General features: G+C 38.9%; 1 protein-coding gene across 1 annotated transcript in view; it reads left to right on the top strand.

The window, feature by feature from the left end:
• The window catches only part of RABGEF1 (RAB guanine nucleotide exchange factor 1), a 72,946-nt gene extending 53,542 nt beyond the window's left edge, over positions 1-19,404 (top strand). Inside the window, exons 11-18 of the mRNA XM_034752881.1 lie at positions 7-191; positions 2,361-2,527; positions 10,645-10,811; positions 12,824-12,905; positions 14,146-14,278; positions 14,697-14,788; positions 15,555-15,811; positions 17,065-19,404. Of these exons, the coding sequence (XP_034608772.1) occupies positions 7-191; positions 2,361-2,527; positions 10,645-10,811; positions 12,824-12,905; positions 14,146-14,278; positions 14,697-14,788; positions 15,555-15,811; positions 17,065-17,463 (1,482 nt within the window). The 3' untranslated portion in view covers positions 17,464-19,404. The remainder of the gene's footprint in view (positions 1-6; positions 192-2,360; positions 2,528-10,644; positions 10,812-12,823; positions 12,906-14,145; positions 14,279-14,696; positions 14,789-15,554; positions 15,812-17,064) is intronic.
• The last annotated feature ends 6,588 nt before the right edge of the window (positions 19,405-25,992 follow it).

Here is a 25,992-nt window from a genome sequence, read left to right as displayed (position 1 = left end):
AAACAGGAAGAAATGAGCCTAAAGTCTGAACGCAGAGGAATTCACGTTGATCAGTCAGAGCTACTGTGCAAGAAAGGATGTGGTTACTATGGAAACCCTGCTTGGCAGGGCTTCTGCTCCAAGTGCTGGAGAGAAGAGTACCATAAGGCAAGGCAGAAGCAGATTCAGGATGACTGGGAGCTGGCCGAGCGGTAAAGATGCCTCTTTATTCCTTCATCCCTTGCAGTCAGATGGCTTTGCCAAACAGTATGGCCATCTTTCATTTATAGTCCTTTTTACCCGTGTTGCCTTCAGTTGCCAGCTATGGGCTTTGCAGGAGGAGACAGAATCAAATTCTGATGCCAAGGAAGAAATTTGTAATTTGTGACATTTTTGCATAAAAAACACTTTGCTTTGTGGTGACTAAGGACAGCAAAACAAAAGCCCAATAAATATCCTGCATAATCTACATGATGAAGTCTGGAATTCCATAACTAATACTTGGCAGTGTACAAACTCTTTTTAGGACCATTTTATTTCAGCCTTTTTTCTCAGATGCTGATTAAATACATTATAGCTGACTATACTTCTCAGCTAATATGTTTGTCCTGGCAGTAGCAAGTATTAAAAATGCCACCATTTTCAGCATTACCTGAAATTCATAGTTCCTCTACTGTGAAACATGGTCATCAGCATCTTGGTTTTAGCCAATAATTAATACGAAGTTTCAGTTTTAAGTACTTTAGTTACTTTATAAGCAAAGTTGGCAAAAGTAAGTCTTGTTTCTTTAATATAGGCTTGTCTACCCTGGGGAGCTATTCCTGATTAGCTATTTCTGTTGAACTCCATATTGGACACTCTTAGGTCTGGTCTACACTAGGGGGAGGATCGATCTAAGATATGCAACTTCAGCTATGAAAATAGCATAGCTGAAGTCGACGTATCTTAGATCGACTTACCTCCTGTCCTCACAGCACGGGATCAATGGCCATGGCTCCCCCGTCGACTCCGCTTCCGCCTCTCGCTCTGGTGGAGTTCTGGAGTCGATGGGGACCGCGTTTGGGGATCGATTTATCGCATCTCGATAAATCGATCCCCGATGGATAGATCGCTACCTGCCGATCAGGCGGGTAGTGTGGATGTACCCTTATTCTGGAATAAGAGCATCCACACGTGGAGATAAGCAGAAATAGTTAATCTGTTTTAAATGCACATCCTACCTTATTCCAGATCAGATTTCATGTGTAGTCAAGCCTAGCAACAAAGATTTGTTTTTTTACATTACGGGTGAGAAGATGTTTTTGCTTTATGCCAATTCAATAAATGGCATTTTAGTAACTTCTGCTATCTTCAGCTGGCCTGGAAATGTCCAACTGTGATTTCCAATGCATGTTGCACCACAATTATCCATGCCTCCATTACTTGCAGGCTGCAATACTATAATGCTAAAGTTTACCCTTGAAGGTTGCGTGCATGATTCAGCTAGTGGAGAATGTAGCCACATCTGTCGTTAAGGGTTTGTCTACACTGAAGTTTTTTTTTTTTTTTTTTAACTTTAGTTGATTGCCAGTTAACTTGCATTTGCTACTCCACAAACATTGGTTCCAGCATATGAACGTTTATGGCAGATCCGAGAACTCAATCCTGAATAAATCTCAAGCATCTTTGGAATGTCCAAGCTAGAATGTAGACACTGATTAGCTAACTCAAGTTAACTGACAATCAGTTAATTCAAGTTTAAAAAAAAAAACTCAGAAAACCTCATGTAGACATACCCTAACTCGGTGGTGTGCAACCTGAGGCCCGTCAGGGTAATCCACTGGCAGGCCGCGAGACAGTTTGTTTACATCGACCGTCCACAGGCATGGCTTCCCGCAGCTCCCAGTGGCTGCGGTTCACTGTCTGTCACCAAGATTCGTATAGACCAAAACAAATTTATAACCTCTAGAGGGGGCAGGTAATAGGGGTGGTGGTATTTGTGTAATTGTCCAAGTACCATGGTGTTGGGCCTGTAAGAAATCCTTTTACGAAGTGATAACTTTTCACTGGGGATGTGGAAGCAGCAGATAAGCTCTTTATGATTATGATTAAAATGTTTAGAATAGTAAATACAATATGCTTTAAGACAACCCAGATAAAACACAATCCCTGCCTTGAAGAGCTACAATGAAGGTGAAAGGACAAAGGTTTTTACTGTGTTGACCGCGAGGAAAAGAGAGATTTATATAATAACAAGGAAGTGATGCTTGGAAGAAGAGTTGATATGGGGGTGACGGAGGAGAACAGGTCTGGGGCGACAGAAAGGGTAGTGGATTTGTCAGTGCACGCTAATTTTTGTTGGTGCTAACTAACTAAACAGTCCCAAATTCTTTTAATTTTAGACTTCAGCGTGAGGAGGAAGAAGCCTATGCTAGTAGTCAGAGTACACAAGGGGCACAGTCGCTCACCTTTTCCAAGTTTGAGGAAAAGAAAACCAATGAAAAGACACGCAAGGTGACAACTGTGAAGAAATTCTTCAGTGCGTCTTCCAGGACAGGAGCTAAGAAGGGTAATTCTTATATTTCTTTAACCATTACTGTAGAATATATCCCTTTATGAATTTTTAGAAGGCTGTGTATAATGGTTTACCAAATATAAGCCAATAACTACTTTGTATATGGACCTCCATCCTATACTTATATAGTTACAAGGTCATAGTCATCTCCAGTCTTAGAAACAATACTGATAAAACTACTGTTTTGAATCTACTCCACTGTTTTCCAGAACTCCCATGCTGTTTTCTTTGAGGTGCTTTACAAACCGTATGCACAAATAAAGCCTCTAAAACCTGAATTCCCACTGAGTTGTTAGTAGTTCCTCTGATCAGCATACAGGGGACATCATAATACCATCAGATGTGATGGCTGACTCTGTATTGATGGAACTCCTGGATCACTTTACACTATTGACAAGAGTTATGTGTGACTAGTTTTCAGTCTTCCCAAACTATTTGCCACTAAAAAAAGGTGTGAAATGGACTTGAAATTATAGGGTCTGTAGACAGTGCATACCTGTGATTAATTCAATTAAAACAAGTTTTGCTGGTCTTGGGTTAGTCTAAATTAGTGGTTTTCAACCTATTTTCATTTGTGGACCCCTAAACATTTTTGAATGAAGGTATGGACCCCTTTGGAAATCGCAGGTTGAAAACCACTGGGTCTAAATGAGCGGTGATTCTCTTTACAATATACTCCATGTAATTTGGCCACGTTGGGTGTCCCATCCCAAGAAGCTTAGACTAGTTAACAGAAAATGAGTTACCTGCCTTCCTAAAGGTGTTGGGTGAGGGTGCCACACGCTTGCATCCGAGACACTCATGTTTATTAATTCAAAACTTTATTTGAAGCTTTTCTTGCAATGATAATTACTATTGAAGCAAGACATGACAGACATACAGAAAAAGATAATGGCCAGTTGCCTTCTCCTGGGGTATAAATCACTCATGATGGGTTTCCCCAATGAAGCTCCAACTATCCTCTCACGTTTTAAGACACTTATACACATCCAAATTACATATTTGTTAGTTCTTTCCCAATCACCATTAAGTATTATAATATTATGTATCTTATGCAACTCATACAGTATGCATGTGTAAGCTTCAATTTGCAGGACTTTTGCTGCCCATGCTATTTTCATGTTATTTCTCTTTTCTAATTGGGTTATTACCACTGACCAGGCCTACTTTGACCAGGTCACTTTACCTGATATTAGGGACTATTTCTCTAATTGCCTCTTAGCAGCACATTTTGTGTATCTGTTGTCCTCCAATTTAAGCCCATCCTGTGCTCAAAACATTCCCTTTGTCCTGTACAGCAGCAGCTGTAAGCAAGTTCACTTAACAAATTAAGAGCAACACTCCACTCATTCAAACAAAGCTGAGGCCAGCCAAGTCATCACAAGTATCAGCTTGATATGTAACCCATTCTTATGACAATTCCCAATAGAGGCCAGGGGCTGACATTAGAAGCTGTTCAGAAGACCTTTGGACCTTTGTTCCCGTCACCGCTTCTTGCGTTAATATATCTCTGAAACAAAGCAAATGGAATTTTCTCCTGGTGTCACTGTTTGTAAAAGATCCTATGAATACAAAGCTGTGCTAAGGAAGTTGGCAGCTAAACCTCTTGTGTTTTTTATATTGAGTATGAGGAACCTTCGTATTCTTTCTGGCTTGCTTTGTCAAAGTCACTATGAATAATCCTATAAAATGTTACTGAGGCTTCTTTACATATGTTTTATGTAACAAACTATACTGAGGAGCATCTGAAGTCATATAAATATTAATTAGGGCTTCTGATTTTCAGTTTGTTGATAAACACAAATAAAACACTCCTGACACTCACAAAAAATATATTTTTATCTAAGGGCTTGTCTACACAGAGCAGTAATGCGGAAAACAGGGATGTGTGATTTCTAAAATGCACTAACCATGTAGACGCTGCTGGTGCACAATAAAGATTCCCTACTACACCTTAAGGTAGCTCTGCTGGAAAAAGAACTATGTTAAAACATTAGGAAACATTACAAAGACTACAGTAGTATATACTGTAATGGGTAATGTCTGATTTACATTACACCTCTACCCCGATATAACGCCACCCGATATAACACAAATTTGGATATAACGCGGTAAAGCAGTGCTCGGGGGGGGGGAGGGGGAGGCGAGAATGCGTGCTCCGCATTATATCAAACTTGCTTTGATCCGCCGGTTTCACCTATAACGCAGTAAGATTTTTTGGCTCCCGAGGACAGCGTTATATCGGGGTAGAGGTGTACTCATTACAGTATGTGCAAAAGAGCTCTGAAAAACCCTGATTTTTGGATATGTACATAAAACTCAAAAATTGCTAAAAATGAAACAAACCTTAAAAAAACTCAGAAGCCCTAATATTACTAATGTTGTAATGATGTAAATAAAGTTACTAGTTAACTGCCAGGAGTCATAAAAGGTAACCTTAGATGGTACCATGGTACACTTCTAGCAAAGTGATTTACTTTATCAGAGCAAAAGCAAACAATGACCAGCACTTGCAGGGAACAGCTATGATAAACTTTAATGCAAGCACCTTGACAAATGTAGGCTCCAGTAGAGGTGTAACGAGCAAATGTACATATTGGTAAACCAGTGTAATAAATTCCTTCTTGCACAGGACAACAGCCTCTTCACCCGAACATTCATTTTGAGACTTCACCCAAACATTCATTTTGAGACTTAGCCTTATTAAAAGTGACTTTCAAATCATTTAACAAAACTAACTTTGTTAGCAGTATGTGCTTAATGTCCACAATAGCCAGACTAATAGAAAATGCAATTTAAAACTAAACTTTAAAAAATGGGCTAAATGCAGGGACTGAATGAAGCATATATTTGAAATGGCTGGAGTAACGATGGTTTCTGGCAAGCATTCACTCTCCTCAAAATCTTTTCAATAAAGATGCATATGGACATGGGTATCCTTTTGACTATGTATAGGCTTGGGTTTTTTTCAGAAACATGATGAGTTTTTAAATTAGTGGACAATTTACTGTTTAGAAGTAATGTTGAAAGTGGGATGACTCCAACTCATGTTAAAGGAGAAAGTTTACAGGAACCTTATTCTTCAAAAATGCTTCCAGCCTGAAGTTCTATCATAACCTGATTGGAAATAGCTGTGTGGAAGGGTCCTGTGGCTTCTGTGACACGGGTTTTTGTTGGAACCAAGGGTCAGCTACATTTTCAGTGTGATAATGGCATGGTTTAGGAATTGTAGGGGAATACTCTATGAATAATAATAGATTATAAGATCCTGAGTTTTAGTAATATTCAATAAACAGATGTCTAAATGTTGTGGAAATGCACTTTTGAAGCAGTAAGCAACACCACATGTTCTGAAAACTTCAGATAATTTTGTAAGGAAAATTAGGATGGTGTAACCCATTTAAGAAAAATAACATGAATAAACATTGTTTTAAAAAAACAAAAAGGGAGTTTCTGGAGCAATACGAAGTTTGTTCTTCACTAAATATTTGTTATCCATTGTAGAGTCTGTTGAAAGAGAAGAAGAAAAATTGCATCATTGTCTTTGCATAGCAATAACTTAAAAAAAGAAACTAACTAATTATGTGATTGTGTGCTTTGGCTTGGACAAATGGCTGATAGAGAACTTGACTCTCGAGGAGGAACTCCAAAAGGCATGGAGTATATTTTCCTATAAAGGAAAGGTGACATTACTGGGTCTCAGTTTTGTAGACACACTGCATATTTCCTTGGGATAAGAAATGAAATATACTTTGCTTTCACTTTGGAGTGTCCGCCTCTCAGTGCATGAATGCCACCTGGTTAAACACAAAAGCATCTCCAATCCCTGCTGTCTTAACTCCTTGTCTCTGATCCAGAATAGTAACATTCATTCTTCTCATTCCCATGTTCTTCCCTTTTTTTTTGGGGGGGGGGGGGGATCCTGTTTTCCTTACCACTTGATACTCTTGCTCTTGGTGTCTTGCTTGCTTTTGCATTTATTCCAGCTGCTCAAGAGAGAAACCTTAAGCAAGGACAGCTTGGGAGGGAGCGAAATGCTGATAACATTCTCAGGGACTTGAAGGAGATTTTTACTCCCTCCTGGGAGCTGGCTTCCCCTACTGAAGGTAACACAGCACAGCTTGGAGAGCTGTCTGCTTGTTCTAGTAAGTTTATTTAGTTGGGCTTTGCAAAATCCAAACTAGGGTTATGCCAGCTATAACTTAGGCCATTGAATATGATGATGATGACAAAGGCAATGCTTGAAATCATTATGTACATTCTAAAGCTAGTTTATGATAAGTGAACTTTGAACCAACAAGTTGCCTTTAAGAGGGAAAAAATGAAACTCAAATTTCTTAGAAGAGATTTGTTTCCTTGCACAATACTTCAGGAATCAAACTATAAAAGAAAACAAATTTCCGCTTTCTAAAAACAGTGAATGAGTCTGTATGCTTGTTCATCTTTATTTAAAAAAAGCCTCTAAAATGCTGCACTAAAAATAACTATGCTAGAAATGGGACTTTAGTTTGTGTAAATTTGTTTGAATTATACCCAGTAAATTCTCAAAATGTGTCTTCAGGCCATAGTTACATAAATCAGGGGAAAGCAATTTTATGTTTTGAGAGAAGCCACTTTTTTATCGTCTGAGTTGAATAATAACAAAATTGACAAAGTAACTGCTCTAGGATCTTGTCCAAAATCTTAGCTATAGCATGTTGTTTGATGTTCTGATGTTCTGGTCTCTAAAGAAATTCTAAATTGCAAAGTGTCTTTATTTTACAGAATATATCGGGTATATACATGTTTGGGGATTTTTTGGGGGAGTACTAGAAAATACTTTTTTTTTCATATTCTTATTCATTGACTTTAGTCCAAGTAATGGCACAGCTGTAGTGTGAAGCAGCTGTAATGCTAATGTTCTGCTATGGCACCCAATTGCCACATAGAAATGAAAGAAAAAGGAGATCTTCATGTAAATGATGTTTATCCTCCTTGTAAAAATGATCCTTAAATCCCCACACTTCTGTTTTTTGTATTGGGTTGATACATCTCCTCTTGCAGGCTCTTCCTAACCTGCTCAAATGGGCTTTATTCCTTTTCTGTGATTAAATTATCAGTAAATATGCATGCTCACTTACTATGGAATAAGTGTAGTAAAGTGTATCACTGAAATCACATCTCTTACAGAATGTAATAAGCAATACACAGTATGCTGCTTTACATGTCTTAAGCCAAAATTTCTGTGTAGAGAGTAGTATCAAATAAAATTGCAACTTTGCTGATTCATATTAAATTATTACAAATTTGGGTGCTGTGACTATTAAAGAGTAAAGTTATTTTAAATTAGAGAGCAAATGAAAACAGCTCTCAAATTTTGTAGCCATGTCTGTAGTAACTGTATCGGGATGGAGGCTATTAATATTTTACCTTTACTAAGCTGAAAGTGTCTCTCATGAAGCTTTCTAAACAGAGCTTTTGTAGTCCTTAAACAAAAACTAGAAACAGCAGAATGAGGCTACCGTTTTTAGGGATATCTAATCAGCCAAATGTCATACGAATAGATGGATGATAAAACTTCATGCTGATAAATTTAAATACTGAAGGAAACCAATTAGTTAATACTCCACATTGATTTAATGGTGAATTAAAATACATTATTATAAAATGATTTGATATAATTGAGTGAATACTCTTTCAAAATTGGAGCTTTTTTCTTTTTAATTGTATTTTATAAAGTACATATTCTTAACCAACTAGTTATGTGATACTAAATTTAGTAAATTATTTACTCTGTCATGGTAATCTACTAGATTGCATTTAAGTAGTATTCAAATTACTATGTAGACTCCATTCTTGCATACCACACAAAAATCTCTGCTTTGAATCTTCAGAATTTTTTTAAATTCCTCTTTATACTTAAAGAACAACCTTTGGGTATAAATAGAAATGAATGGATTTGCTTTAGCAATATTGATCTTAACTGATAGAATTCAAATACTTCTATTTATATGGCTTATAAGGAGTAAAATTTTAACACATACTGGTACAGTAACTCCTCGCTTAATGTTGAAGTTATGTTCCTGAAAAATGCTACTTTAAGCGAAACGATGTTAAGCGAATCCAATTTCCCCATAAGAATTAATGTAAATAGGGTGGGGGTTAGGTTCCAGGGAAACTTTACATATGCACAGTATAAGTTTTAAACAAACAATACTGTACACAGCAATGATGATTGTGAAGCTTGGTTGAGGTGGTGAAGTTAGAGGGTGGGATATTTCCCAGGGAATGCCTTACTGCTAAATGATTAACTAGCACCTGGCGGAGTCCTCAAGGGTTAACATGTTGTTAACGTAGCCTCACACTCTACAAGGCAGCACGAATGGAAGGAGGGGAGACAGCATGGCGGGGAGACAGCATGGCAGAGAGACTGTGTGTGTGTGTGTGTGTGCGCGCGTGCGCACGATGCACATTCCCCATTAAGTACGCTGACCCCACTCTAAGTACACTGCCTTTTTAAGTAGATCAGCAAGCTGAGACAGCAGCTGCTGCCAGCAAGCTCCCTCCATCCTGAGCTCTGTGGTGTTCCCCCCCGTACCCTCCCCTCCGCTCTGTGGAGATGGGGTAAAGGAGCGGGGGGCGGGACACCCTGACGTTATCACCCCTCTTCCCTTCCCCCGCACAGCAAGCAGGAGGCTCCCCTGAGCAGCTCCAAGGCAGAGGGCAGGAGCAGCACACGGCAGTGGGAGGAGGGACAGCTGAACTGCCCGGCAATTGATAGCCTGCTGGGTGGCTGCCACACAGGGAACTTAGGGAAGCTGATAGGGGGGCTGCCGGTGCATCCTGATTCCAAGCCCCCACCAGCTAGCTCCAACGGGCTGCTCTTTCTGCAAGTAGTGGACAAAGCAGGCGGCTGCCAAACAGTGTTATAAAGGAGCATTGCACAACTTTAAACGAGCATGTTCTAACTGATCAGCAACATAATGAAACAACATTAACTGGGACGACATTAAGTGTGGAGTTACTGTAACTGTGTTACTGCTAATAGTGTCTATACTGATTTCCATCAAGAGAAGACTATATTGCTAATTGAGATGCCCTTGAAGAGTCTCTCTCTTAAACATTGCTGGTCAAATTCATCCCTGGTGTACAACTCCATTGAAATATGTGAAGTTAAACGTGAGAGATGAATCTGACATAGTGTTGAGCCTATAAAAATCCTATTGAGTAAGAAACAAAATTAAATATATTAACTTAATGGACAAATTATTTTCCTCTTATTTAAAGGAAATCTTTGATTTTTTTGAAGTCCTGCATGTATGGCTACTGACACAGTGCATTCTCTTGTTCTGCATGTCATAAATGGGCTTGTTTGCGTTGAAGATCTGCTTATTAAGAATATTTTCATGTTTTTTTCTGTCTCTTTGCTTCTCGCTTTTCATCATGTTCATTTACATCATCTTACATTCAATCATTCATTTTGACAGTGTTGGCTGGCAGACTGAGAGGTGGGTGTGCTAAACTTGGGTAGAGAAGATCCTATCAAGTTTTGTATGTCTGTCTTGTCAAATGCAACCAATATTTTCTGAAGTACGTATTTCCAGAAGAGAAATGTGTGGAAACCCCATGTTAATGTATACATTTCCAGCTTTGTAAACTTGCATCCACGACTGAAACAAATCCCACTAAACAAAGAGTCGGGTATTTCCCATCTGTTGTTGAGCTCCATGTGGAAAACTGGAGCATATTTGGTGTTTCTGCTCTGAGTCAAACATTAAAGCCAGATTCTCACTTACACTAACACTGCTCTGGCAATATAAAGGGGTTTTCAAGTGAGCATGTAACTGTAACTTGCACCGACGTTGTCTCCTTTATACTGTCAAAATTAATGTAAGGGGTCATTAATGTAAATGAGAATCTGGCTTTAAATATTTGTGAATGTTGGCTTAATAAGCAGTTGCCTTTGGTGGTGGTTCAACGTGTCACTATTTAATCCTGCTTTCTTCAGAAAAGAAAAATTCATCTTTACGTATAAAAGTTTAAATTAGGTTTGTCTTGCTATAATTTTTTAAATCTGATACATTAACTGATTAGTACAATTAATCTCTAATTGTTTCTAATTTTCCCAGCAGACATTCATGAAGCTAAGGCTCCTAGCCCTTCAATAAACAGGCAGGTCAGCATTGAGACAGATCGAGCGTCCAAGGAGTTTATAGAGTTTCTCAAGACCTATCATAAATCTGGTCAAGAAATTTATAAGCAGTGCAAAATGTTTTTGGAAGCAATGCATCACAAAAGGGTAGGTATATCACATGCATTATATAAGTGACACACATTAAAAATGAGTGACTTAGGCAGAAACAAAAGATTTTAATCCTTTATACAAGGGGTCTGCAACCTTTCAGAAGTGGTGTGCCGAGTCTTCATTTATTCACTCTAATTTAAGGTTTCGCATGCCAGTTATACATTGTAATGTTTTTAGAAGGTCTCTTTCTAGAAGTCTATAATATAGAACTAAACTACTGTTGTATGTAAAGTAAATAAGGTTTTTAAAATGTTTAAGAAACTTCATTTAAAATTAAATTAAAATGCAGAGCCCCCTGGACCGGTGGCCAGGACCCTGGCATTGTGAGTGCCACTGAAAATCAGCTCACGTGCCGCCTTCGGCACGTCTGTCGCCGGTTGCCTACCCCGGCTTTATACAAAAAGCTATATTGTCAGTTCTCCATTGAAATATTGATGTGGCTGTAGTGCCACCTAGGGTTGAAATGATACAGCATTCATAAGCCCCTTCAGTTTTGGTTTTTATTTTGTTTGAAGTTTCTCAAGAATTTATTGGTGCTTACTGTAAAATTTGAAAGCTTAAAAAAAGGTGCAAAAAATAACTTCACAGTTTTCTGGGTAAATATTGGGGGACAGGAGGACAGAAAAAGCAACAAATAGAGAAAAGTAAGAGTACTGAATGTGAGCACAGTTTAATGCTGTGGTTTATTTCATGTACTATATATTAGCAGTACATACTTACACAAGCATGTGTATGCATATATTCCATTACACTGGACTAATTTATTAACATAAATGCAGTATTGGATTTTCTCAAGATAATCAGTATTTTTGTGTACTCCAAAATTTGGGGAAAATGGATAAGAAAAACAATAGTTTTTATAAAATCTGGGATTTTTTTTTTTTAAATGAAGGGCATTAAACATTGAGTATCTACTGTTAATACTATTTTCTTGTGTTTCAACTATAGCAATACAAATGGCAACCTGAAAATTAACTGGAATTTCAGATTGTCACCATTTTCATTACAGTCCCCCTCCCTTTCTCTCATTTATAAGTCATAGAAAAGTCAGAAGATTTGTGAACCTGTCTCTTACTTTAATAGAAAATAAAGTTAAGTATAAAATGCTTTTAAGGCTCATGGAACTTTAAAATGTTAAAATTATTCCTTTTGTCATTCCAAAATATAAGTCACTGCTTTTGCTCCTTTGAAAACTGAGGCCACCCTCAGCTTTCTGTTGCCAGTTTGCTTGTGTGCTTGTACAAACACCACTGAAGCTCTAGGAATTGGTCATCAGCTGAGGAAGACTGCTTCTCTGTCACTACCTGTGTAAATGGTTCTGTCATGAAGTTTTCCCTCCAAGTAATACTTATTACCTTCTTACAGCACAGGTTGCTCTTTCTGTGCACACACAACGTGTGAGCGCATGCTTAAGTTCCATTGACTTAAATGAGACTTAAGGACATGCTTAAGAGCTAAACAAGTGCTTAAATGCTTTGCTGAATAGAAATGGCTTGCTGAATCATGGTCCAACACTAGAAATTAATCTTTGTGTTCCAGTGGTTACTGTCATTGTCAGTAGTTACAGCACTTTGCACTTTTATAGTGTCTCCATTTCAAATTGCTTTAAAAATGTTAACAAATTAAGTGTCACAACTTCTCTCTTAGGTTAACAAACTCTGTTTCCATTTTACAAATGAGAAAATTGAAGCATGAAAAGATTGACTTTTTCCGGGTCACACAGGAAGCCTGTTGCAGTGCCCAGCCCCATACTTTAAATACAGCTCAATCATTCCATCCATTCGTGTTTGTGGCATTGAGCAGAACAAATAAACATGGTCTTCAAATCACAATACCAAGAAGATAATTTGTCCTGTTTCATGGTTCAAATAAATCTGTGTTCTGTAGAACTCTTGCTGCTATTAGATATTTTCCATGAAAGCATAGGTACATGACTACTTCTCTGCCATTTACCGTTTGTGTGGCACCATGCTGTTTTTTCACTTAATATCAGTGTTCTGTCCTAGGAATTAAGTATTGAGGAACAATCTGAATGTGCCCAGGACTTCTATCAAAACATAGGAGAGAAATTACAGACCCGTTCAAAAGGTATCAGACTCTTCTTTCTCTCACACCTTATAATTGAAACAGTATAATAGTTTAGGCCACTTGCATCTCCTGAATCTCTCATGTTCTCTCTCTCCCCCCCCCCTCCCTCCCTATGTGACATTGTTACTTTTTAATAGTAAACACTCTAATTAGAGCTATTCCAAGTAACATCACTGTATTTAAGATTCTGTAAAGTTCTGCCATCTAAATTAATTGTCAGAGGGTATTTAAATATTTTAAAGAAACCCTGCCAAGTAACAGTTCAGTTCAGAAAACATTTGTTGGGCCATAACTTAAAAAAAAAAAAAAAAAAAAAAAAAAAACCACTAAATTGTTGCTGTTTTTAAACTGGTATATTCAGTCCTTTTTAATTTTCTATTTTTTCATACCTATGCTTTCATCTTTCTTTAAACTGTTCTGCAATTTAACTTGTATTATTTGTATGTAATCTATCTATTTATCCAGTATTTGGTGTATTCCCTAAACTTGGAATGGGAAGTATCACAGTGAGTGTATTTTGAGTGGCACGTACCTTACTGTAATTATTCTCAAAAACTTTAAGCCTTCTTGCCTCTAGGGGTAGTTACGTGTGCATGGAAGTGCGTAGTAAGTTCAAAAGGCCTCTAGCTCAGATATTTCATACTATAAAATGCATAGCAGCAGAACCAAAAATAAAATTCATAGTGCAGAGTAATATTTCTCAGTCCACTTCTGTCTCTCTTGAGCTTGTCCACAGTGAGTATAAATCTGACTGTACAGGCATGACTATTCTGACCCTTGAAACAAGCCCACTTTCCTTTTGGTTCCTGAGAGGCAGAAACTCCAAAGTTGAAAGCAAAGTATATTAAACGTCTCCACATTGTAAACTGTGCCAAGGAGCATATCCGTTCAGGGGTTTAAGTAATTTTTTTTAACCTAGATATTAAACCCCTTTGGAGCTAGGAACCTGTTTGATCTTCAGCTTCATGCCTTGCGTGGCCCTAGACATATGGTTATCTCAGAGCATCCACGCTCGCTCCTTATTATTGTATTATTCTTTACTTCTGAAAAGCACTAGATTCGGTACATTAGTACCTATTGTTTAACTCACATTTGACTTGAGCAGTAGAAGAGAATAACTCAGACCTGTGCTGACTCAGTGATTATTGTGGCCAACTGGCATTAAGTCTTCACAAACAATCCTATGGTTCCGTAAACCATCTAATTTACTACGTTTGGGGGATGGGTTTGTATCTTTCAGTTTCCCCAGAAAAAGTTGAGAAAACAATGGACCAGATTGAAAAATATATCATGACTCGATTGTATAAATATGTGTTCTGCCCCGAAACAACTGATGATGAGAAGAAAGATCTGGTTGTCCAAAAGAGAATCAGGTAAGGATTTCTGAAGAGAAATCATCTACAAGTCCAAAATCGCATGAGTGGTGTCTATGCCACTCATGCCGAAACTAGCATGCAGAAATCTGTGCCCAAGAGTGGTATTAATCTATTAACTGAAGACAAGGTTTTGGATTAATTCTTTTATAGCTTTTTGTTAAGGTAATGGAAATGACTACGCTGTCTTATTTCATTTAAAATAATCATGCACTCATAGCATATTATAATATAAATATTTTTCTGGGCAGTAATCTAGTTTCCTTAGTGGGTTGAAGTGCTTGCCTTGTCAAACAGAAGGCTCCTCATATGATCGCTTAATTAAAGAAGCTGTTAGCATACTGTTAACCTTTGCAGCTGACCTCAGACGACTTCACCGCTATGGGTGATGTGTGTTTTCATTTGTTTCTCTTGATAGGGCTTTACACTGGGTAACTCCACAAATGCTGTGTGTTCCTGTTAATGAAGAAATTTCAGAAGTCTCTGATATGGTTGTGAAAGCAATTACAGGTTTGTGAACTATAAACTAGCTTATCTTCTCTAAATTAACTATTTGAAGAAGTAAAAAGTACAAACACCTACTTTTTCATAGAGACTATATTTCCTGCTTTAAACAAGTGTCTACAATCCTGAATATTATATACATAAATTCATTCCTCTGCAGAAACGCTTTGGAAAAATCTTGCTTCTGTAACTCGTATTTGTTTCACTGGTATCTTTAGGGGTAGATATGCCTCACTTAGGCCCCAATTCAGCAAAGCACTTAAACCCATGCTTAACTTTAAGCATGAGAGTAGTCTCATTGATAAGGTTGTGATTGGTAAGATTGAGGTGCTTAGCTACCATGCTGAATCAGGACCTTGGAGCATATCTGTCATCATTCCTTTGTGAATCCTAATATTTGTACTGTTTACTTTGTCAACTATTGAGATCAAACAAAACTCTTAGTTCTGCTTTTCAAGAAATGGGTTCAGTTTTTGGATCTGCCACAGACTAATTGGGTGATGTTGGGCAAGTTTCCCACCTATAAAATGGGAATAATATTTCCTTACCTCATGGAAGTGTTGTGAGAATAAATCCAGCCATGTTTACTCAGGAACTAGGTTGAAGTGGGAGGTATATTAATACTTAGTTTTCATACAGCATCAAGTAGAGTAAATTAAACACAAATAGTGCAATCTGATAGCAATCCAGTGGGTCACCCTTTACATATGGATTCACTAGTGTGGGCTTCTGATGACTGGAGATCTAACTATACAGGGTTTTTATCTTACAGATATTATCGAAATGGATTCAAAACGTGTCCCTCGTGATAAATTAGCATGCATCACCCAATGCAGCAAACATATCTTCAACGCTATAAAAATCACAAAAAACGAACCAGCTTCTGCTGATGACTTCTTACCAACACTCATATATATTGTTTTGAAGGGAAACCCACCCCGTCTGCAGTCCAACATCCAGTATATAACCCGCTTCTGTAATCCAAGCAGGTTAATGACTGGAGAGGATGGCTACTATTTTACCAATCTGGTAAGTTCAAGAACAGTGTTGATGCTCTATACAATATGATCATCTGCTGTTTGATCAAGGCATTCCCAGCAAAGGTGAATGTCTTAATACTGAAGGAAGCAGAAAATGGAGTCACAAGATAATGTGAAAGTATTCTTATGAAACAGTGTATTGCTGTTCAGGCTGGAGTGCACTCCCTTTCACTTTTCATTTCTTCTTTCCTCATCTCTTCTAAGTTAGATGAACCAAACAATGCTCTGGTTTCATAGCCACTTCTTTAACCAGTTCAGGCCTTTGATTCTGACCAGTGTTCTGCCTGTTCAGACCTGGGCAAGCTTTTATTTTGTAAGAAAAGTGAAAGTTCAGCTACCACTTGATTTATATTAACCTCAAGGTTCAGGCATTAAAAATATAACAGATGAAGAACCATTAACTTGTAACAGTTTTGAGAAGGTTGACTGACTACCAGCTATTCAAAATCTGTTGAGGCTCAATTATGCAGTACTTGTGCATGCACAGTTGCCATTTGTGTCGGTGAGAGTTCATCATGTGAAAGGCCTGGAGGATCAAGTCATTGATAGAGAGGGACAGTCCTGTGGAAGTATCCCTAGAACAGGGCAGGCATGTGTGTTTTTGGCTGAACAAAACTATGAACTTGGATACCCCGGAATTTGCATATGTAACACTTCTACGAGAAAAATGATTTTTTTTCTTAGTATGAAATACTTCAATGTTTGTTCAAAATAATGCTTTCAGAAGGAGAACACTTCAAGCTGAGATACATCCCTCCCATTTACTTTTTTAGAAACAGATTAGATAGCGTAGCATGAAATTATGCTCAGTACATAACTAAAACAAATGCACATAGTATAAAGGCTAAATTAAACATGCTGCTGTCAACTTTGTCTTTTCATTCTTTCACTTACTGTTCTTTTTCAAAATGCAGTGACCCCATAGTTTGCAATGGAACTTCCTCATTCAGTCAGCACACAATTGCTTTGTACAGCCAAGATGACCTGATCTGAGTGGTGTTCTGCAGTTTCTTAAAATGTTAGTTATTTTTATTTTTTGTGAACTGCTTTTTTTTAACCAGGCTACGCTGAGAGGCTTTTCAGGAGAGCAGCAATTTGCTGTCAGGTGATCTATTGAACCATTAAAGCAACCACCATATTGTTTATATAACAGCACGATTAAAATGCAGAACACTTGTTGTTATGGGCTATGACTTGCATCATGTACCCTGCAATGACACACTCTCTCTGTTCTATGTGTAGTGCTGTGCTGTGGCCTTCATTGAAAAACTGGACGCTCAATCTTTAAATCTAAGCCAGGAGGATTTTGATCGCTACATGTCGGGCCAAACGTCTCCAAAGAAACAAGAATCTGAAAACTGGTCATCTGATGTGTGCCTAGGTGTTAAACAGATGTATAAAAACTTAGACCTCCTCTCTCAATTGAATGAGAGACAGGAAAGAATTGTCAGTGAAGCCAAGAAGCTTGAGAAAGACCTTATAGATTGGACTGATGGAATTACTAAGGAAGTCCAAGATATTGTTGAAAAATATCCATTGGAAATAAATCCAAAAAATCAACCCTTAGCAGCTATTGACTCTGAAAACGTAGAGAATGACAAATTGCCCCCACCACTGCAGCCTCAGGTTTATGCTGGATGATAATTTACCAGGAAAGTATTAACTTCAAAAGGAATTCTTACACACCTATTACTGTTTGCTGCTTGGAAAGGGGAATAAGTTTGAGGCTAAAAAATCAAATGAGTTTAAATCAGTACATTTTTAAAGGTACAATTATTTTGTTTAGAGTGTAATAAATTGTATTTATTTTAGTCAAAGTAGGTTTCTATTAGGCTTTTGTGGTTTTTTGAACTGAATTTAAATTTTCTACACAAAGCCAATGTAATTTTTAAGCAACACTAGTCCATTGACAACTTTTTCCTGAAAGCTTCCTTCTAGGCATGCACTTATGTGTTTTTAAATAATGAGTTTAATTTAAATTTAAGAAGAAAAAGATTAGCAGTACTTCTTGAATAATGCAAGGTTGGGCGTTCTAGCAGAAACTCAAAGGTACCAGTGTTCCAGAGTCTGAATTTATTCTATAGTTGTAATGATGAAAGATATAGTGTAAAATAACTATGTAGAATTGTAAATAGGTTTAAAAAAGTAATGTTTCAACTGTGCATGGCACCGTGTGTATTAGTACAAAATGATATATAAAAATGTCCATTTTTAGCACCTTTTATTTAGTTCAATATTAACTTCACAGTATATAAGGTAGTACGCCATTAATGTATTTTAGCAAGCTGGGTGATGCAACAGAATGAACTGCAGATTTGAAAGCTTGACAGAACTATATCATAGTATTCATAGCTTTTTAGCTCCTTCTTTATAATAACTCTTGGGATCTGAAAATGGAAATATTTTTTCATCTTAACATTTTCCTCCATTTTTGTCAGTACACTGGTGGTCTGTTGGGTTGCAGGTAGGTGCTGGTGTTGCTTATTTCTAAGAAGAGAAAGCATTGAAGCAGGTTTTGGAAGGAGAGGAAAATGGCAGACTTGAAACATGTGGTGATAGTTGTGGGGGAAATGGTTCAAATGCTCGGCTAACAGTGACTTACTCCCTTTCCTAATACAGTGAGTTTGTATTGTTTAGCCATTTCCCACTGATGGGTTGGGCCTTGACCACCTCCCCCGCCCCTTTTCCCCCTCCACAATCCAGGCATGCATCATATGAACATGTTTTAGAGGCTGCTTTATTAAGAGCATGACTCTGCTATGAGCAAGAAGGAGTACATTTATTTTTACAAAATTGCACTATTCCAGGCTTTAGTGGTTTTTTTTTTTTTTGAGTGCTGAAAGTGAACAAGTTAATCAAGGTTAATACAGTTCACTTCACAAAAGCTTTACATCACTGTGTACTGTATTTCATGTGAAAAATAACCCGGTAGTCCACTCCACAAAATATGTAACCATTTGCAGATTTTTTTATACTCCAGTGAAACATTTTATATATCATTTTAAATATCTTCCAGTTAATTTAGTCTGCCATGGCTTGTATGTGTACCTGTGATATTTAATGCTTTTCAGAGAGACTTTCCTTAGCTTGGCTAAGGGCTGTTCTTAAGCAACATTAAAAATGTTTCCATCAAGGGGAGGGTACCTATCTCTTCATTGTATTCCATTGCTTTAAAAATACTGATACTTCAAAATTTGCACTGCAATAATTTCAGACCAAAACTGTGACTTGTCCTATTTTTAATTCTCAAATTGCTGTGTTTAACGGTTTGAACTATGCATTCCTAGTGTTTTAAAGGTAACTAATTACCCACATTTCCCTGCAGAGATGCAGCAGTGAGTCAGTTGATCACAAGAAATTACTCTGAGTAGTTACTGTATGTTGATGAGACTCTGCTCCTAGACTGTTTAAGACCTGATCAATGCTTGTAGTGAGTGTTTATTTTCTCTATATACATTAGGTGCTAATTCTGATATCCAGGTACACATTTGTCTCTTTCCTAAAACTAAATAAATAAAAAAAATGTACACACCTTTTAGCTACTGCATACTAAATTGCTGTTAAATAAAAATATGTGCATTAGTCCTTTGTTAATGAGTTCTTCAAAAATCCTGCTTTTATTGTAATGCTGCTGTTTAAATATTTGTTTACTTATGTCAGGCACCTGCTTTTTTCCATATTTGTGGAGGGGAAGAAACATTGGGTGTTCGTGTGCTCTAGATTTTGGATATGAACCTCTGACTTTAAATACATCGAAGAGTCTCAGTAGCAGAACAGTTTTTGACCTTGGAAAAAGATCACTGAAACAGAGCAGTGGAGTAGTCAAATGACATGTTTCTTCTACAGTGCTTTTCTAGCTACGGTATTTCAAATTCATTTATCAAACCACCAACGTTCTGTCACAGACATAAATTTAAGTCTCAATTACCTCCCTGAGGTGGGTGAATTTGTTTCATACTCATTTTACAAATGGGAAGACAGGTGGCGAGGTTGTGTGACTTACCCACGGCTCTAGAAGAAGCTAGTGTCAGAGCTGTAAGTAGAACTCAAATCTCTGCATACTTCCTGTGATAATTTGGGTTCCAGTCTAGCACTTAGATAACTGGACTGTGTCTGCTATGGAAAATAAAATGGTGACAGGTTTTTAAAGCAAATGGCTTAAGATATTTAGCCTTGCCCACGGGCAGACAGTAAACAGACAAACCTATCTACAATGTAAGCTATGTAGATGGCATATTTAAGCAATAATGTACTTTGCACAGTTTAAGATATAAAAGGACGTTTTTCCTGGTCCCAAAGAGATTATAAGGAAGACAGACACAAAAAGACAGGATACATTGGGAAATCCAGAGCAGGAAATAACTTGAAGGATTTTTATATTTGTATTGGCCCACTTTTGAGGAATCAGAATAGTGAGTCTTTATTACTGCTGGAATAGCAGCAGTGACCATGAACATTTTTCATAGTAAACAGGAGTAGGTACTTGCCAATCAAAATATTTGGCTACTAGATAAGGTAAATATAGGTCACTGAAATGGAGAAGACAGGCTGCTAACATTTTATGTCACAATAACTATATGTTTTTAGTGATTGCTTCTCATTTTCATAAGTGTAGAAAATCCGAACCATAGTCGGTTAATGCTACTGAAAATAGTGCGTTAGGGAATCTCTGATCAGAGCTGAACGAAGTTCTCTTTGAACATGAACCAACTACTTACTATGCCTAGATCAGAGAAGCTACTTTGCAGTAAGAACTGTTACCAAACTATGCATTCTTCTTTTAGTAGTGTCCCTATGGGTACTCCACGTGAGCATGTGTGTGCGCCTGTGCACTCTTAACTGGAGTTTGTGATCAGCAGTGTCTGCGTCTGCACCCTAGACACTCCCGTGCTCCTGCATGAGGGTACACTGGTTGGGGCTGATCAGCCAGCACTCCAGTTCCTTCTCAATCACCTGCAGCTTGAGACAGAGCATTGTGGTGTCTGTTTAGCTAGCCACTTGGCTTGCTACATCTCTTGCTCATATTTTCTTTATTTAATGGTATTTTCCTTTGATTCTATTTTTTCTGTTTAGCAGAGTTTGTATTTTAGGGGAAGGGGGTTTCCCCTTCCCCTTTTTTTTCTTTGCCTGATCTAGGCCTGTGTTTGATTTTTCTCAGGCCTCAATCTGCAGCCTCGAGTTTGGGGTATGCCCAAAACCCAGAGCTTCAAAAACCTGTCAGACCTGCAACAGGTCTTTCTCCTGCAGTGATGGACATTCAAGCTGTCTCCCTTGACTTGGGAATTCTCACATCCCCTCTAAATGAAACTTCTGTGCAGGTTTCAAGAGTAGATCTAAGAAATTGTGGGAGGACAGGCTAAAACTCCTGTTAATCAAGCAGTCGGAGACCCACGGGGCCTAGGTCACCCCCCTTGTACATCGAATATGCCAACCAGCTTTGCTCTGGCAATAAGTGAAGACGCTGGGGGCCCTGTGCCACCACTCAGACCTCAAAAGTCAACCCTTTGGTATTGGTCTTAGGAGACCTTGTATCTTGTTATGGGCTCCCATCCCCTCCAGTCCCGATACTAAGCTGCTGGCAAAGAAGCAGTGTACCAAGAAGCCTCCCAGAGTGGCACCAGACTCAGTGCCTTCAAGGCATGAGGCCTCCAGAGTCAAGGCGAAATGCTTGTCACGCACAGTTTCTCAGTACCATCTCCATTATCACCTGACAGACTGACTCCTGAGGATCCCTATACAGAGTCCCGATTGCTCTCCTGACCCCTGTTCCATGAGGACCATCGCACCCTGAATGATCCTGAATCACCTCTTCTAAGCAGGTTTGAGAGAGACTCTTTGCCGGTACCAACTCTTTCTAGAACCTACCTACCCTCCATCCCTGCCATCCTTGATGGTAACTCATCCTCCCATGCTGCACCATCCCCACACAGACTCAGAGGGTATTGAGAGATTTCCAGATGGTACCAACTTAACATCTCCAGGTACCTCCTCACTAGGCAACCTGCACCTCAGTACCATTACAAGTTCAGGGCCTTCCCCAGGCCCAGTACTGGCCCCCTTTGCTCCTGTGATGGACATGAGATGATACCTCATCTGACTTTCAGGTGTCCATACGAAGGTCCTCTGACTTCCTGCCTCCCTCCCTCAAGGCTCAAATGGAGGAGGAAACATTCAGCAGGGGAAATATCCAGACACACTGGCAAAGACAACCTTGGGGCCCACCCTTATGCTCCACTTCAGTGGGCACAGTGGACCCAGTTCTACAGCATCCCATCTCGTAGAAGGCACATCAGGGCAACAACCAGTGCCCTTGACCCTTGCTTCTCAGGCACATCTCATGGGGGAGTAAGAACCAGCTGAGAAGGAAGAAATACCTCCTTCCCACAAGTCCTCTTCAGCAGATGAGGCTGTCATACCTCCTCCACCATCTTATCCCGATGATTTCAAGGCCTTTCAAAACCTGATGAAACATGTGGTGGACAATTTACAACTTCCCTTGGAGGAGATACAGGAACTCCAGCATTCCTTGTTGAACATCCATCATACATCCAAGGCAAGTTCTCCCCAAGGCTGTGCTCATTAACAACACTTTCTTGGCCCCAGCAAGCATAGTGTGGCAAAATCCAGCTCCCATCCCACCTGTGTCGACCACAAGTGGGCACTGAACGACGAGGTATTCCGAGAGAGATGTCTTATGTGGGGTCATCCACAGATAGGTCTCTTTGCAACTCTATCCACTGCAAAGGGCAGATGATTCTGCCTGAGGGGAAGGCACGGCTGCAACTCGATGGGAGATGCCCCAGTCATTCCCTTAGCCTCACATACTGCTTTACGCTTATCCTCCACCTCCCTTACTGATCAAGGTCCTAAACAAATTTAAACAAGAAAAATTAGTAGCCATCTTCATAGCACCATCTTGGCCAAGACCTGTGGTTCCTAGAGCTGATCTGCCTGTCCTTGCAACCACCTCTGTCTTCTCCTGCCAGTGAATCTCCTGACCCAGAAGTCAGGATCCATTCCTCAACCAAATCTTTCAACACCTCACCTCATTGAGTCCTCCTGGGAGCCAATACAGAGGACTTTAACATGGGAGACAGGTTATATATGCATCTAGACTAGCCCAGTGCTGAGGTTTGCTGCTGAATTCCAAATGTGTTGGTGTCTGGTACCCCACTTGCTAGACCAGCATACAAAATTAATCTGACTCCTCTATGTTCTAAAGATAGAATTAAAAATTTCATATCATTTAAGTCCAACACCACACAGTGCATGGGTTGAACTGAAGCGTTTACTAGAGAATAAATGATTTGCTTCTGATGATGGTGTATCTTACTGTGGGACAATAGGTGTTTCAGAACCACCTTTATAGTCTTCAACTAAAACAATTATTGAAGCTTTTGGAATTAAATACGTTGAGACTGTCAAAATACACTGTTCTTAAAATGTCACTTATTCCCCTTCTGGAAACTGACAGTGAGCTGACTTTAGATCTGTCCTAATAGGCTACAGCTCCCTCTTCAGTGAGTGTATGTACTCTTTTGCACCAGACATTGATCCTTTAAACATTGGTCCAAAATCTGATAAAGCAATAATATTTTTCAGCTGTAGATCTCAAAGTGCTTTACTATGGGGGGGGGGGGAGGAGGAGGAAATAATATCCGGGTCTGGCCCGATAAGTGTAGGGCACCTTAAATGCCTCTTTACTCATACATTTGCAAGGTTGGGCCTTATGCTATGGTGTGTAACTCACAACAGTAGATTATCTATGGCTAATGGGTGGGGTTATGCATTTGGGAAACTTTCGCTGCAAACACTTTGGAGCATCTACTAAATAGGACTGGTGAGCTGCTGAAGAACATACTGTAGACCTTTCAAAAGAGTTACTGAATAACTTTTTTATAGAGTTTCTGTTGAACTGGGCTCTTACTCATAATGCTTTATTGGGTCCTTGTAATTTAGATTTCCAAGTTATAATACTGCTGCAAATTAATGTCTCACCAATGATAAAAGCAACCTGAAACTAGTGTGACTTCCGGAGGATGGAATTGTGTTGTTGAAGGTCCGGACAACTCAGTGAATTTGTGGCCAACAAAACATGGGTTTTCCAGAATCTAAACTTTCTTTTCAAAAAAGAAAGTTCCTACTCCTCCTGCATGCAGAGATAATCTTCCACATGTGAACTAAATATAAACCAATACAGTGTTTTCATATCAGTAAATAGACATAATGGCTCACAGATTAACTAACCTCTCATTCAGCTTGATGAAATATTAACTTCAGAGCATTTTGATGATAGTTCACATCACCTATAATTATTTAATGGCTGGTCATTTTAGCACCTGTGATGGGGTTGAGAGCAAAGCCCATGTAAAAGGGAGTTGAAAATGGGAGAGACCAGACCAAGGGCAGAAACAGCAGTGCTTGTAAAGATGAGTATTTGCCCCCTGAGAGAGAATGAATACAGCTAGAAGGTACGGAATAGAGTTTAGTGACTACATAATGGCAATATTCTATCCTTGATCTTTGTGTAAACCACCCCATTGCTATCACGAGGAGACCCATTGTACCCCAGTCTGTGGACAGAAGTAAAAATTTAAGTTGGTCCTCTCTACAGAATGAGCTTACCACTTCATTACAGGTCAGAGGTAAGGCTAGGACCGCTAGCTGTCACATAACTAATATCATATTGTATGGTAAATCCAAACATTGCCCTCTACGTAGGGTCACTACATGTCCCGTTTTTGCTGGTCCCTTTTTTTAAGTCCTGTCCCGGCCGGCCCAACTTTTTTGGCAAAAATGGGCATTTATCTAAAAAATGGGGTGCGGTGTGGAGGAACATGCAGAGGGGCAAGTGGCAACCCCAGCCCCACGTGGTGGGGGAAGGCAGTTCTCGGATGAGCAACGACCCCTAGCTCCGCATTGGGAGGGGGGTGGGAGGGCTCGAGTGAGCAATGACCCCAGCCCCATGAGGGCTTGGGCTAGCCCCCATCAGTGTCTAGTTTTCCCTTTGGGAAATATGGTCGTCATATCTCTATGGTTCACCTTTAAAAGAATATTAAATATTACAAAGGCAGAAAGCTGTTCAGGTCTATTTTTTGCATGTTTATTATGACCTGACATTTTTACTTTTCCTTACATTTTTTTCATTAAGATTATAAATTCATCTTCCTCCTTTCCCTCCTCCCCCATCGTTTCATGGAATACTGTGTGTGGGAAGGGTGGACTGGTCCATATGACCTCATAAATGCTAAGGAAATGACACCTGAGTGAGAGGGGAAGGGATTTTTATAGAGATTGTTTAAAATTCAATGTCTTCTGTTTGTTTTTATTTAACTCAAATGTCTGATAAACAGCTGAAAGAAAAGTTTTTGTCAGTTTTAGCAAAGTACTTGCTGAGAGCACAAATCCACATCTGAATCCTTTCACAGACCTCCAGTAAAACCAGGGTAGACAATATTTGATATGCCTGGTAAATCTGCTGTTTGGAAAAAAAAATGTTAAAGATCTTGGGTCTTTATACAGCAGAAAAAAGCAATTGTACAAGATCAACTTCTATGCATCCCTTTAATGGTAGCATTAAAGGACCCTTTTAGGTTATCCAGGTACCAGTAGCTGGTTTGTCATAGCAGAACAGTATATGTAAATTAAAATTAACCCTAACTCCAGATTCTTAGAATCATACACTTTAGTGAAAATTTCTCTTCTTTTAATTTTAAACTAGTTGTTTAAATGTGAGTCAGTAAAGGGAACTAAAAACAACTTTTGTAAAGGAGAAAAAATGTTTGAATCCAGAATACTAAATAAAAGGGAACTTGAATGTCCAGCTGCTCAGTGCACTCAAAAGTAAGAGTGGACAAGAAGGCTGGAACGGCCATGGGCAGGTGCAAACAAAGTACGTACACATTTTAAAAGCCTGGCTCTCTTAACCCCTGGACTGCCCCAGACTACCTCTTATCCCAAAAGGCCATGAGGACAATTATGAAAGTTATGTTACTTCTTGCCACAATGGCAGATATAAGAGAAAGTTTCTGAAAAATTGCTCATGTTGCTCAAGTTGTGACAGAGGAACCTAAAACCCAGAAACCAAATGTGTAGTACGTTATGCAGTGTAAACACGGTGCCTGTACCCTCCTTGGAAATGGGCAGGGCTCAGGTGGGAATTCTTAGCAG

Source organism: Trachemys scripta, chromosome 18 (assembly GCF_013100865.1).
Source record: "Trachemys scripta elegans isolate TJP31775 chromosome 18, CAS_Tse_1.0, whole genome shotgun sequence".
NCBI lineage: Eukaryota > Metazoa > Chordata > Testudines > Emydidae > Trachemys > Trachemys scripta.
This window is presented reverse-complemented; position numbering and strand designations above follow the sequence as displayed.